The 15,158-nt window shown below is 39.0% G+C and overlaps 1 protein-coding gene across 1 annotated transcript in view; it reads right to left on the minus strand.

Moving 5' to 3' along the window:
* Window positions 1-15,158, minus strand: part of LOC127644533 (phospholipid phosphatase 2-like) — a 45,537-nt gene that overhangs the window by 6,876 nt on the left and 23,503 nt on the right. Inside the window, exons 2-5 of the mRNA XM_052127732.1 lie at window positions 5,630-5,781; window positions 2,898-3,160; window positions 654-711; window positions 32-208 (exon numbers count right to left, since the gene is read on the minus strand). Of these exons, the coding sequence (XP_051983692.1) occupies window positions 32-208; window positions 654-711; window positions 2,898-3,160; window positions 5,630-5,781 (650 nt within the window). The remainder of the gene's footprint in view (window positions 1-31; window positions 209-653; window positions 712-2,897; window positions 3,161-5,629; window positions 5,782-15,158) is intronic.

The raw sequence follows: 15,158 nt of genomic DNA on the forward strand, positions 1-15,158 counted from the left end.
TTGACAGTTTTCATGATTTTGACCAACTCACCGTGAGGATAGCAACTAGAGCGCCTTGCAGAAGACCAACGACGACATCACTCCAGTGGTGTTTATAGTCAGACACACGCGTGTAGCCCACATAAATGGCAAAAGCCACCAGGAAGAACTGAATGGTGGGCCGAAGGAGGCGGGCCCACTTGGATGCCATTCGCGCCTGGACATAAAGCTACACAAGGAAAAACAATGCTTAATTGCACAATATTTTAAAACAGGCCTACTGTATATGTACAGTGTACGGGGAAAATAGATAATGTGTTCTGAATTCAGAAGCACAGAACTTGTGTGGATATGACTGACAAACTCATAACTACATGATTTTTAGAAACAACCAGAAAGTCAATTATAAAACCAATAATTTAGGGATAAATTCTCCAATCATTTACTCTCTTGTCACAAACCCACATACATTTCTTCTGTGGAAATCAGTTGACGACTTTTCATTTTTTGGGTGAACTATCTCGAAGCATTACATATGGCCTTGATTCAAAGCCAGAAACCGTGCCGAATGGAGTGGAGTTCATTGTCTCAGTCGAGTTTCCTGTTGCTTTTTATCGGTCTACACAAGTCTTCTGTATCAGCATGATTGTAGAAGGAGCACTGCGACAACTCACCGCCAAAAACAACATGCAGTACATCCCGAAGGACGAGTGGCCGGAGTAAAACGACAGCCTGCCGCACAAGAGTCGTAGGTGGAAGGGAGGTATGAATAGATACCATAAAATAGGGAGAGAGGAAACAGATAATCATTTTCAAAGTTCACAAATCATTTAAACAGACATGTTTCAACTCAAAGGAGATTAGATTTGTACAAGCATGTTTACACATCACAGTTGGGCATCAAAAAGACGTTCAGAAAAAAAATACCGGAACTGTATTATTGCCATATAGAAATGATTAAAATACTAAAAGTATTTCCTGCATGAATCACTACAACAAGCCAGTTCTTTTAATATGTCGGTCCAAAAGACTCAGTCCTGAACTCTAAAGACTCACTTATTGACTGAATCAGTCAAGGGTGCATTACCAAAAAGCATTATTAGCCAACTATGGTCGCAAGTTCCATCGTTACCAACATAGTTCAATGATTAATCCTCAAGTACAACGATTATCCTGAAGTGTGTCCAGGGATCCATGAAGTCTGATGAAAAGGGAAACCCCATTATTGTACCACAATTAATCTGCTGCATTTTGTTGTACGTCTAAATGAGCTATTATAATTTGATGGTTGCAGAAGTTCTAACTCCACCCCATGCATAACGTCATTAAGGACAGCTCTATATTGTTGAACCAACGTGGTTCGAACGATAGATGTGCGACATAGTTACCACGGTTTCGGGAAACAGTACTCCAACGATGCATTCCTATAGTGGTTAAACAGTGAGTTATGTGGTTGTACGGGAAATTTTGAGTATGTTTGGGCGTTTAACTTCTGGCGCACCACGCCAGGTGACACAACAGCATAACTTTTTTCAAGGAAGCGCTGCTACTGGGGCAGCACCAACAAAAATGCCGCTGGTAAGAAACCTCTAAGTTTTAAGGGTAGCTCAGCGAGTATTGACCTTGACTAGCATCCCTGGAGTCGTGAGTTCGAATCCAGGGTGTGTTGAGTGACTCCAGTCAGGTCTCCTAAGCAACCAAATTGACCCAGTTGTTAGGGAGGGTAGAGTCACATGGGGTAACCTCCTTGGGTTAGCGATTAGTGGTTCTTGCTCTCAATAGGGTGTGTGGTAAGTTGTTCGTAGATCGTGGAGAGTAATAATAATAATAATAATAATAATTCCTTACATTTATATAGCGCTTTTCTAGGCACTCAAAGCGCTTTACATGGCATAGGGATGATGATGCGACAGCAGCCATAGTGCGCCAGAACGCCCAACACACACCAGCTATTGGTGGGGAGGAGAGAGTAGAGTGATGTAGCCAAAGAAGTAGTATGAACCTCCACATCTGGAGTCTCCGCGGTGTCTAGCATGACGAGCCATGTGATAAGATGCGTGGATTTACTGTCTCAGAAGTAGAGGCAACTGAGACTTGTTCTCTGCCACCCAGATTGAGGTGAGTAACCGTGCCACCACAAGGACCTACTAAGTTGTGGGAATTGGGCATTCCAAATTGGGAGAAAAGGGGATTAAAAACTAAAAACTAAAAAATATTTTTCAACATTAACATATCTGTGGGTCAATTCGCTTCACTTTAATTTACTTTTTTATTGCTTTATTTTATCATTGTACGATACGGTTCTATTCATTAACATTTGTAAATGCATTGAGTATAAATGTATTAATGGATTTATATGGCGTTAGGATGAAAATAAAGGGCATTTCGAACTGTTCTGAGATCAGAGCAAACGGTCAACACACTGGAGGTTTAGTCATTCACTAAATAGGGAGCAAGGGAGCAAGGATGCCTCCTACAGTTATCTATTCAGCTAGGTGCATTCACTCCTAAAATCTGACCAAAAGTTCAGTTTTAGCCTGCAGATGATCTTTGGACCACTCAGCATGTTTGGCAGACATGGGACAATGTTGGCAGTGATTTGATGATGCTGGCCATTACTTTTGGTACATTTTAAGTAAAAGTTACTCATGCACATCCTTATTTTTATTTGAACAAAAATCATTAATTTCAGTGCATCCTAGTGCATGTACGATACAAATCCTTAAGTCTTTGAGGTTATATGACATACTTTTTTTTTTATCACTTTTGGACTGCGAAAGCCTGAGAAAGCACATTACTTTTTTACTGGTGAAACTGTTAGTGAAAAACAACAGGTGACAAAAATAAACAAATACAGGAAGCAAGATTAACAGTTAATGACCTATAACACTGGCCCTTCCTGCCTCCCATTGCTGTACCTGGACTCCGTCACGTTGTGAGAGTTTCCCGTGCAGTTTATCTCCAGCATGTAACCGTTACAGACTTCTGGAGTGCACACTGCCATGAAGTTGGGCCTCAAGCGTCCAATGGTGTACTTTGCCATATCGGTCAGAGACTGGCTCACACATGCGCCAAACAAAAATGTCCCCACGACTTTGTAGAGTGCTGCAGCGTACTGGTTAAAGTCTGAATTGGAGTAGAGACGTTTGGTGTAGACCAGGTAAGCCTCTCCTGAAGTGATCTGCAAACAGAATGAAGACACAAGGAAAGATAAAAGAGTTCTTTAGGCTCAATACATTTAAAAGCAAAGAGCACACAGAAACAAATAACTCAATTTGAACATTTTCTGAGGACAAAACTAGAAACTTTTGCCCGGGCAAAAGTTAGCATGTAAATGCTAAGGGGTTGCTAGGGTGTTGTTAATTGGTTTCTAAGGTGTTTATGTGGTTTTCCCACATTGCTATGTTGTTGCTATGCTCTTCTGATTGGTTACTAGGGTGTTGTTATATGCTGGCTAATGTGCATTGAGTGGTTCTAGCACATTGCTATGAGGTTGCTAGGGTATTCTGGGTGGTTGCTAAGGTGTTTTGATAGGTTGTATCACATTGTTATGTGATTGCTTGGGTCTTATGGGTCGTTGCTAGGGTTTTATGTGGTTACTAAGGTGTTCCGAGTGGTTTTCGCACTCTGCTATGTGGTTGCTAGGGTGTTGATATGTGGTCACTAATATATTCAGAGTAGTTTTGCACATTGCTTTACGATTTCTAGTGTGTTCTGGGTGATTGCTAGGGTGTTATTATGTGGTAGCTAAGGTGTTTTAAGTAGTTTTAGCATATTTCTAGGTGGTTTCTAAGGTGTTCTGAGTGGTCTTAGCGCATTGTTATATAGTTGCTTGGGTCTTATGGGTGGTTGCTAGGATGTTATGTGGTAACGAAGGTGTACATAGTGGTTTTCGCACACTGCTATGTGGTTGCTAGTGTGTTGGTATGTGTGCACTAATATTTTCTGAGTAGTTTCAAACATTGTTTTGTGGTTGCTAGGGTGTTGCTATGTGGTAGCTAAGGTATTTTAAGAAGTTTTAGCACACTACTATAAGGTTGCTAAGGTGTTCTGAATGGCTTTAGCACATTGCTATGTGGTTGCTTGGGTCTTATGGGTAGATGCTAGGGTATTGTTATGTGGTTACTAAGGTGTTCCAAGTGGTTTCCGCACACTGCTATGTGGTTGCTAGGGTGTTATGTGCTCACTAATATATTCTGAGTAGTTTTAGCACATCGCTATGCAGTTGCTAGGGTCTTCTGGGTGGTTGCCAGGGTGTTATGTGGTTGCTAGTCTCAGCCTCTAACCGTCTAATGCACATAGCACACAAAATTGGAGAACGCATTCTCAAGTCACTCAGCACAAATCTTATTTGCTGGTTTGATGGAACTACTTCAAGAAGAAGCACACAGAACTTCAGTCATCAGTCCAAGTTGATACAATTTGATAGAATGAGCACTCTTAAAGATGAATAATAATCAGATTTGTCCAAGTTTGCCAAGTTTGTGACATCAAATCTTTCAAAGATATCCAGATTTTTTGTTTGAGGCACGTAGCAGAAAGTAAAGCAGATATCCATGAGCATAACTGCATATTCTGATGTTTACATAGTGATGTCAGTGAAATAATCTGAGAGTTTTTGTTGTGGTGTTCTTGTACTCTCTACACATTTTCTGCTATTTTTACATGTGTTTCTATGCAATCGCTTGCAAAGACAGTGGTGCCATTGCATAAATAATTTCTTTCCCCATGTCGTTTTTTTATTATAGTATAATACAGTATATCCCCAATAACCCCGCCCCTAAATGGCACGTAATGACGAAACTGACTGTGATTGGCCACTTTACACGTAAGAGGGATTTTCCTGTCTAAGTGGATGGTTCGTGGCCAATTTAATCTGCTTTACGGTCCAGAACTTTGGCATTGTAGTCAAAGGTCTTGCTACGCAAAACTATGTGTTTGATTACTGGCCAAAGTTAAAAGAGATGCTATACTTCTCACCACAATTGTACAGAGCAGTTATATGAGTTACCGTAGACTTTGTCAGTTCGAAGCATTCTGGCCATTTTCTGTTGACCTCTCTCCTCAACAAGGCATTTCTGTATTTACTCCAAATGGTGCCAAAAACTAAAAACATCCAGTGAGTGGCAGTTCTATGGACGGAAATGGTGATTGATGAGAGAGGTCAACAGTGAATGGCCAGACTGGATCGAACTGACGAAGTCTACGGTAACACAGATAACCGCTCTGTACAATTGTGGTCAGAAGAATATAATCTCAGACTGCTGTTCTGAGATGTGGGTTGGCACTGATTTGGCAGCACGAGAGGGACCTACACAATATTTGGCTGGTGGTTTTAATGTTGTGGCTGATCGGTGTACAAACAATATATGTATGTATATGTATGTATATATATATATATATATATATATATATATATATATATATATATATATATAGTTTGTGTGTAATTCATTTAATAATTACTGAAACTGGTAGGTTCTCACAAGTTGCTCAACCAATTGAATGTTTGTTGTATATGGAAAAGAGAAGTCTGGACGATCTACTCGTGAACTCCTTTTTCGTGTTTGATCAAACCAAAAATTGTTTCAAGTGACATGAAAGTAAAGAGTTCGATTAAATTTTTGTTTAGATTGGTTTAGAGACTTACGATAATAATAGAGCAGCATATGGTGATGGCAGCCATCATTTTGTGAGAGATGGTGTCTGGTCTGTAGGGGTAACGAATGGTTTCGTCGTTACAGTAAACTCCGCGCTTGTACGGCCTGAATGTGATGGTCATGATGATGAATGGCATCGCCACTGAAACACAAACGACAACGTTATTATCCGATTCAGACAGCTGCCTGGATAACAGACACACACACACACACACACAAAAAAACATTCTCATGCGTCAGTCGTCTGTTGAATTTTCCATTGATTTTATAATGGGAAACAGGAAACTTTTGTCATCCACTCAGGCTCATTTTGTACTAATCCTTACTTTCTTTCTTCTGTGAAACACAAAATAAGATATATAGCAGAATGTCTAATGAGTATTCCATGAAATGTAAGTGAATGGTGACCATGACTGTCAAGCAAGATTTTCAGTGAATGGGTTGTAGACAAATAAGGATATCCGAGGTGATACAATTTAGAAATCATTTATATATCAAGTTCGTAGAAATGTAGTCTTTGTGTCCATGTTGGTTTCATACATTTAAATAAATTTATTATAGCATTTATTGGCTTTGAAAATATCAAAATGACTTGGAACTCATAAAGTGTCCTATTTGTATTGGAATATAACGCACGACTTGTGTATGAACTATTTTATGGTGCTTTTTTGTCCTTTTTGGAGGTTGACGGTCACAGTACCTCATTTACTTTCATTGCATGGAGTTGCTTGGACATTCTCCCTAACTTTGTGTTAAACGGAAGGAATTAGGAAACACAAGGGTGAGTAAATGATGACAGAATTTTCATTTTTGGGTTTACTATCCTTTTAAGTAAGAACATAATGCATGACAAATCAGAAGTTTTTTTCCACATCAAGAAACAATGACTAGTCATGCATGTCCAAAGCACATAAAAAATTCAGAAATCTTCCGCTTTCCACCCAGATACATTGTATTATTACCCGGGTCAGTTTAACAGATGCCCACACCAGTAACCAGGAAAAGTACTGATTCAAGAATCAAATATGTGCAAAAGTCCATGAAATTACAATATATTTTATACAACGTCATGAGGACCAATATGAGGATTATTTACACACCTGCCAGAATATTCCATGCAACTCTGTTCCCACTAGCAAAGATACCAATCAGATTCCTCATGGGCCATCAAAATAAACTTTGGATGTTAAGGCAGAGTGAAATACATTTGCTTCATCTCAGAGGTTCATCAACATTGTTTCTATTCCCAAAGCAACTTTTACTTTCCCAGGATCAAGGCCTTGGAGTCCAGTCATATTGCATTACTTAGATCCACTCACAATAAATGGAAAAGCACTGAACCAGATGTACTTAACTGTATGACACATCCAAAGTGCTCTTAGTCACAGCATGTTTAAAGATCACTAAAGGCTTTGCACATTTGTTTGTGTGAGTGTGCACTTCTGGTTTGTACTTTAAAATAAGCTGAAGTGTATCATTTTTGATAATAAAACTTCTTTATTTTGCAGCTTAAACCTGTTGATATGCACCCCTTTTTGAGCACAAACCATGAAAATGACATACCTGAACTTAAATGGATGTATTTACGGGACCCTTTGTAGTACGGACACAGTTGTAGTATCTTCTGAAAGAAGACACTTTGGGCTTTATTTCCCAAGTTTCCCAGAATTAATATATGTTGTTATTTTTTAAAGTTCGAGAAGCTGAAATTTATAGTAATGGAAATATTTTGTGCTGAACATGATTTTATAATCTAAAAAACAATAAGAAAAGTGCCAAGACAACCCAGAAATACAATGTTCTCAAAGCCACGAGTCTATATACCAATAAATGAGGTTCCTGCAAACTTATTTCTCTGTAAAATCACTGGAAGCATACAGAGTAAAATTAAGGCTCCGCCTTTCAAGACGACACAATATCTGACGGCACTGCTTGGCTATTATGAATAAAACTACGCTGCATTTTTTTAAATAGACTTTGGAGTCAGGCTTGTTTTGTTTATGAGACTCTAACATATAAGATCATATACAGTTTTACAACATGAATGCTGCTCAGATTGCAGTTTGTTGAAGACCGATGACAAAGGGTGATTCTTTCAGGCGAGATCTCATGTAAACAATGAAGAATATATCAATATTTCTCAGATTTATCACTTTTATGGACAAAAAGTGCTGTTGGATGCTTTTCAATGAACGCTTGTCATGGACGACTGACCCAAGTGTGTTGAACTGGATTCATCTGGCGATCGCGTTTTCATAATAAAGGTATGAAGTCCTGTTTTGATATTGCATGTTTTCATTTGTACTCCTGGCACAAATAACTAAATTGCCGTTTCTGGAGCATTGCTATTATGAAACAGAGATCGGATATCAATGTTGAACCCTTAGACCTTTGAAAATATGCATAATTTGTTAACATTAATTACATTTATAGACGGTAAATTATATATTAAAATGTAAGCAGAGTGACGTCACTACCGCGTGCGGGCGATTGCGTATCAACAGGTTAATACGCAGAGACTATAACTATAAGTGGGCCATTTGTAGGTTGATTCCCCCGAAAACCCCTGTAGCATTATCTAAACATTGCTCTGTTTGTTTGAGCATCCTGTCATCAACATCACATTTTTTTAATGAAATGTATAAGGGAAATTCCTTAAGAATCTGAAGTCCTGGTCACCATTTCGTTCTTTATATAGACCATTTTTAATCACCATTAATATTTTATTTTAAAAGGTCCTCTGGTGTGACCATGGCCAGAAATTAAGGGGGGATTTCTGACACTAGGTGTGACAAATACATTTTAAAAGTTACAAATATTCCATATTGTCTCAATTCAAACGAGTCATAGAAGCTGCATGAATGATAATTATGAAAGAATGAACAGGATCGTTTTAGATGTCACAAAGCAAGACGACTTTCCAAGACCTCCACACTGTTGAGAATGCAGTAATAATCTATTTAGAGAAAGAAAAAGCCCCAATTTAGTTCCAACAATAACTTCTGGGAAATCTGAGTTTTAAAGGTTTAATGTGTTGACTGGACATTCATTGTTTTCAGGCACAAAGAATGCAACCTTTTGGTTGCACAAAGGAAATGTCCATAAACTTGGACAGGACGGTAAAAGGAAGAAAGAAAAAAACTGGCTGGCATTCATAACATTTACACAATGGCAAAAGCAACCACACACATTTTGACAATGACTCTGACTGTAAAGCTGTCTTTTAAACAGATGTGAGTCGTCGACAATGATTGTTGGGGATCGACCCTTGGGAACTCATGTCAATATAGAATAATGTAGACAGCAAATTTATAGGCTCTGTTCTAAAACCTAGTGAGCTGTCTAAGGCAGCTAACATATAAAGGTCTGTTTGCACCCAATGCGTTTTTAAAAATGATTTTTCGACAGATGGAACCACATCTTGCTGCTTTTTCAGACTGATCTCAAAGTGAAATCGGAAAAGTGGCCAAAGCAGTAAGTGTCGTTGGGCCTATGGGCACATGTGAGCTCCATTTTCTGGGTGAAATGTCCACAGAGGGGCGCCAAAAGTGTTTCGAAGCAAGTTGTTTTCAGCTGTACAGGCTCTAACACAGTGAAGAGATATGCCTTTTTTTAAATAAAGTGTAACCCCCAACCCTAAACCTAACAATTATCACTAGGGAAGGTAAACAGTGTCGGCATAATGTGGCCGATCCCAGGGTAACGGAACTCTCGGAAACCACATCTGGATTGGTGGTGGTGTAGTGGTCTAAACCACATAACTGATAAACTGGTAATCAGAAGGTCGCTGGTTCGATCCCCACAGCCACCACCATTGTGTCCTTGAGCGAGGCACTTAACTCCAGGTCGCTCCGGGGGGATTGTCCCTGTAATAAGGACATGTAATAATACATTGTCCCTCTGTAAGTCGCTTTGGATAAAAGCGTCTGCCAAATGCATAAATGTAAATCTGAACGACTGAATGTCCAGGTTATCCCATCAATGGATTTTCTTTTCTTCCCTGACGGCACAGGCGTCTTCCAGGATGACAATGCCAAAATTCAACAAGCTCAAATTGTGAAACAGTGGTTCAGGGAGCATGAGGAATCATTTTTACACATGAATTGTCCACCAAAGAGTCCTGACCTTAACCCCATTGAAAGTCTTTGGGATGTGCTTGAGAAGACTTCATAGGGTGGTTCGACTCTCCCATCATCTTGGCATTGTCGTCCTTAGGATATTCCTGTGCGTGTTGGGGGCATTCCCAACACAAATTAATTCCAAAAGGTCATTAGCTTTATTATGCTGCCTTCTAAGGGTATGTTCAGTCTTAAACACGTTCTTGTGCTAAAACCAGGTAGTGTATGAGTTTGTTTTAATTTGTTGGATATTTTTTGATCATTGCATACTTCCCATCCATCCATTTGTGTTATTTCATAGTTTTGAAGACTATATTGTTACTGTACAAAGTGGAAAATAGTAATAATAAATAATCAGTAGCTGTGAGCAAACTTTTGACAGGTAGTTTACTCATAGTATGAATGTAAGATCTTTGTTTGAACTATCAGGTCTCTCCCTTTATTTTCCACTGTACAAACACAAAACAACCTTTAACCACTCCACCCACATCATTATCTCTCTTCCTCCTTTATTCAGATCACCCTCTTCCTTGTTTGAAAGGACCATATCATTGAGCTTTCTTCAATTTAAAGAGTTCAATCAAACTGGATAACATTTAAGTGAACACTGAATGCAGTATTCTCAAAGAAATGCAATTTAATATACTATTAATTATAGTATATAGTATAGTCACTACTTGAAAAAATGTCATTTTTGGTCAAATCTAGACATGCTCCATTTCTAGCAGCCATAACTCCAACACCTTATTCTTGAGTAATCATACTATATTGCTAATTTGGTACTACATTTACATTTATGCATTTGGCAGACGCTTTTATCCAAAGCGACTTACAGTGCACTTATTACAGGGACAATCCCCCCCGGAGCAACCTGGAGTTAAGTGCCTTACTCAAGGACACAATGGTGGTGGCTGTGGGGATCGAACCAGCGACCTTCTGATTAACAGTTATGTGCTTTAGCCCACTACGCCACCACCACTCCTAGAAAATACTAGAAGTATACTAGAAAATTATTTGCCATTATATCAAAGCATATATATATATAAAACACAGTTGAAAGCTATTTGGTTTGTAACACGAAGCTTAACATTGTCTTTGTGTTTGTTTTTGAGTTGCCACAATATGCAATAGACTGACATGTCTTAAGGTCAATATTAGATCAAAAATGGCAAAAAAGAAACCACTTTCTCTAGAAACTCATCAGTCAATCATTGTTTTGAGGAATGAAGGCTTTACAATGCTTGAAATTGACAAAAAAATCTGAAGATTTCATACAAAGGTGTACACTACAGTCTTCAAAGACAAAGGACAACTGGCTCTAACAAGGACAGAAAGAGATGTGGAAGACCAGATGTGCAACTAAACAAGAGGATAAGTACATCAGAGTCTCTAGTTTGAGAAATAGACGCCTCACATGTCCTCCGCTGATAGCTTCATTGAATTCTACCCGCTCAACACCAGTTTCATGTACAACAGTAAAGAGAAGACTCAGGGGTGCATTATGGGATGAATTGCAAAGAAAAAGACACTTTTGAAACAGAAAAACAAAAAGAAAAGGTTCGAGTGGACAAAGAAACACAGACATTGGACAACAGATAATTGGAAAAGAGTGTTACGGATCTTAACCCCCATTGAGCTTTTGTGGGATCAGTTAGACTGTGAGGTGCGTGAGAAGTGCCTGACAAGACAGACACATCAATGGCAAGTGCTACAGGAAGTGTGGGGTGAAATGTCACATGAGTATCTGGACAAACTGACCGCTAGAATGTCAAGGATCTGCAAAACTGTCATTGCTGGGGAGGATATTGTGATGAGAAGCTCTATATATATATATTTATTTATTTTGTATTTTTGTCATACTGTATCTTCCATAAAATATGTAAATGAAAAGTAAACGTAAATGCACGATGGAATTTATTAAATTGAATTTCTCAAATTGCTATTACATTTTTTTAGCATAAACCGAAAAAAGTTAGATTTATGCTTAAAACAAGAAAATGTTTGCCAATGGTGTACGAAAAATAAACTTAATTCAAGACATATTCTCTTAAAACAAGTTTGTTTCCTATTCCTAATCTGGTGTACACATTAGGACAGTGGTTCTCAAATAGTGGGTTGCAGTTCTGTTCTGATCGGGTTTCAGACAGCAGGGAAAAACAATGCTTAATGCAAATAATAAAATGTATTTAAAGTCCAAAAAACAAATAAACTGAGGATTGCACCTTTGAAAAAGAGGAAAATGTTTTAAAAAGTGTTGAAAATGTGGCCTCCGAATCAACAGACAGTTCTAGACCAGTTCTGATACTTTGCACAAAGGGTCCAAATATGTGAAGCTTCTCTTGTATGCAATGGTTAATATTACCTGACTGACGGTGAACACACTCCGCTGAACATCGACGGCTCCTCTGTGGAGATCGTCAAGAGCACCAAATTTCTTGGTGTTCACCTGGCGGAGAACCTCACCTGGTCCCTCAACACCAGCTCTATCACCAAGAAAGCCCAGCAGCGTCTCTACTTTCTTCGAAGGCTGAGGAAAGCACATCTCCCACCCCCCATCCTCACTACATTCTATAGAGGGACTATTGAGAGCATCCTGACCAGCTGCATCACTGCCTGGTTTGGGACTTGCACCGCTTCGGACCGCAAAGCCCTGCAGAGGATAGTGAGGACAGCTGAGAAGATCATTGGGGTCTCTCTTCCCTCCATCAAAGACATTTACAAAAAACACTGTATCCAAGAAGCAACCAGCATTGTGGACGACCCCACACACCCCTCACACAAACTCTTTACTCCTCCTCCCGCCTGGCAAGAGGTACCGAAGCATTCGGGCCCTCACGGCCAGACTGTGTAACAGCTTCTTACCCCAAGCCATCAGACTTCTCAATACTCAGAGACTGGTTTGACACACACACGTGTCCTGAGTTGCACTTTAATAACTGTCACTTTATAACTGTCTGCTACCTCAATAACTGCTATGTGCATAGAACATTATCTCATAGTATGTTATGTTTACATTTTTAGAAACTGTCATCTTTTTGCACTACTGAGTACTGGTCGGCGCTGCACTGTCTATTGTCCTGTTCATTGTCAGTAATTTGTTGTACTGTCCTGTACTTTTTGCACATGTTTGCACGCACTTTATATAGGTATATATAGGTAGTTTATATAGGTATTTTATTTCGTTGTGTAGTCTCATGTGGTCCTATGTTGGTCCTTTGTTGTTTTTATGTAGCACCATGGTCCTGGAGGAACGTTGTCTCGTTTTGCTGTGTACTGTACTAACTGTATATGGTTGAAACGACAATAAAAACCACTTGACATGACTTGACGTGTAACTGATCTCAGATTCACTCTTACGGCTTGTGCTGAATATTGGTTTAACCTGACGGATGTGAAACTCTTTGAAAAGAATCTGATTACTGATGAAGTTTAGAGAACTGAGATATTACCATCTACAGAGAACTACTTGTTAGAAACAAGGACTGGGTTTTCGATTGAGAATTGCACTCAAATGGCAACGTTTGAGAATTTTGCACTTAATGAAGAGTGCATGTGTGGTAAATTTGCCAACTCTGAGGAGGTACAATAGATCACAGAGCAATGGATCAAACAGAAATAATCTAACAGATAATCATTGTTGAGGAAAATGAGTTATACATGAGATATCATTTAGAGTAGTTTAAATAGAGTCAAGCTACCCTTTGAAAGAAATAGTTAGCTCCATTACAGGTTACTAAATGAAAGTAACAAATATATAAATACTTCATATAATATAATATATAACATACATAATATACATTATGTATATTTTTTTTGTCAAGCTACCCTATGAAACATTAGTTAACTACACTAAAGATTACTAACCAAAAGTAACACACACACACACACACATACTGTATGTAATATATATATATGCAAAACTATCATAAACCATACAAACAAACCATTTCTGACTTGACAAAACATTCGAGAGATGCCGTAATCCTACTAAATTGTTTTTGATTATTGCCTGAGTTCACTCTGGTTGTGCAGAATACAAGTGCTACAAAACTTTTTGGCATTTTGTCAAACTACACCGCCGCCAATTTCGACTTCACTGTCCTTTTCTGCATATCTCGGTGGCGTTTTGTAGTCCGTTCTACGACTCATTGTTGCTTATCGCGGCCCATTCGGCACGTCCCGATGGACATTCCGCCCCTGATCGGCCCAAAACTGCGTCGGCCCACTGGGAAAATGCCAGATTACCAGTCCAGTCCTGACTGTACTGCAGGTAAGCAGAAAGGTTTCTCTTCCTCTACAGTATCTCAGAGCTAAATATTTCTAAATGTCCAGGATGGGGCTATACAAATCACAACCATAAACGTAAACAGTATGTATAACAGACACGGCTTTTCAAAATGTCAACATATGATGACATACAGGTTACAGTAGTATCACTACAACATCAGGAAGTGTCTGTCTCGTAGAGGAAAGATAGGGGCCTGTCTCACTACTTACAGTAAGAGCTCCTGGGAGAAGAAGGGGGGATTCAATAGGTAACCTGAAATGAACATGATCCACATGGGCTTTTGAGTTTTCTTTTTTTTTTTCGTGGGTGAATTTTACTCGTGAGAAACACACACAGACACTTCTAGCAACAAATCCTCGATTTTATGTCTTGTTGCATTCAAAATTTAACAGAGCGTAATGCTTAAGACATGAAACATACTCTGCAAGTTCTTAAATGCAAACACTTCTAGCAATAATTTGTCGATTTTACATGTTGATGCATTCCGAAACGTCCCACAGTGCATAAGGTACGAAATATACTGAAGTACATGATCACATGATAACTTCGAATAGGCTGGGAATCAGATTTGTGCATCCCTCGGCATTACCGTAATCTGTATACTTCTATAGTCTATTTTCAGTTTCAGGTCAACCACTGTCATGGCGGCACAACAGTTTGCAGAGAGCACGTTTAAAGCAAGCTACCTGAATAATAACAGATTAAGTTAACTCTATAGTGCCCTTGAGTAATGAAGTTTGTAACCTCCACAAAAAGGCAAGAATGCATATTAAATATGTGCAACAAGACATCACACTTACATTGGTTGGCCACCCTCAAATAACGAGAGTTAATGGCAAATTTGCCGCAAACTCACCACTCATAATATTCACATGACAATGAGTTCTGCGGCAAACTTGCAGCAAATTGTTCATTGTTGCCAAAGGTTTGCAACAGGTGCGCCACTACCGGTGAAGAGCTGCAAACTTCTGGCAAACATTTACGAGTAATCACAAGCTCATTTGCATGTGAAAATAATGAGTGACAAAATTACGGCTAGTTTGCCAGAACTCAAAATAAGCATTCATATCTGCATTTGTGTACTGCAATAAAGTATGCATGAGGCCTAAAACT

Source organism: Xyrauchen texanus, chromosome 6, assembly GCF_025860055.1.
Source record: "Xyrauchen texanus isolate HMW12.3.18 chromosome 6, RBS_HiC_50CHRs, whole genome shotgun sequence".
NCBI lineage: Eukaryota > Metazoa > Chordata > Actinopteri > Cypriniformes > Catostomidae > Xyrauchen > Xyrauchen texanus.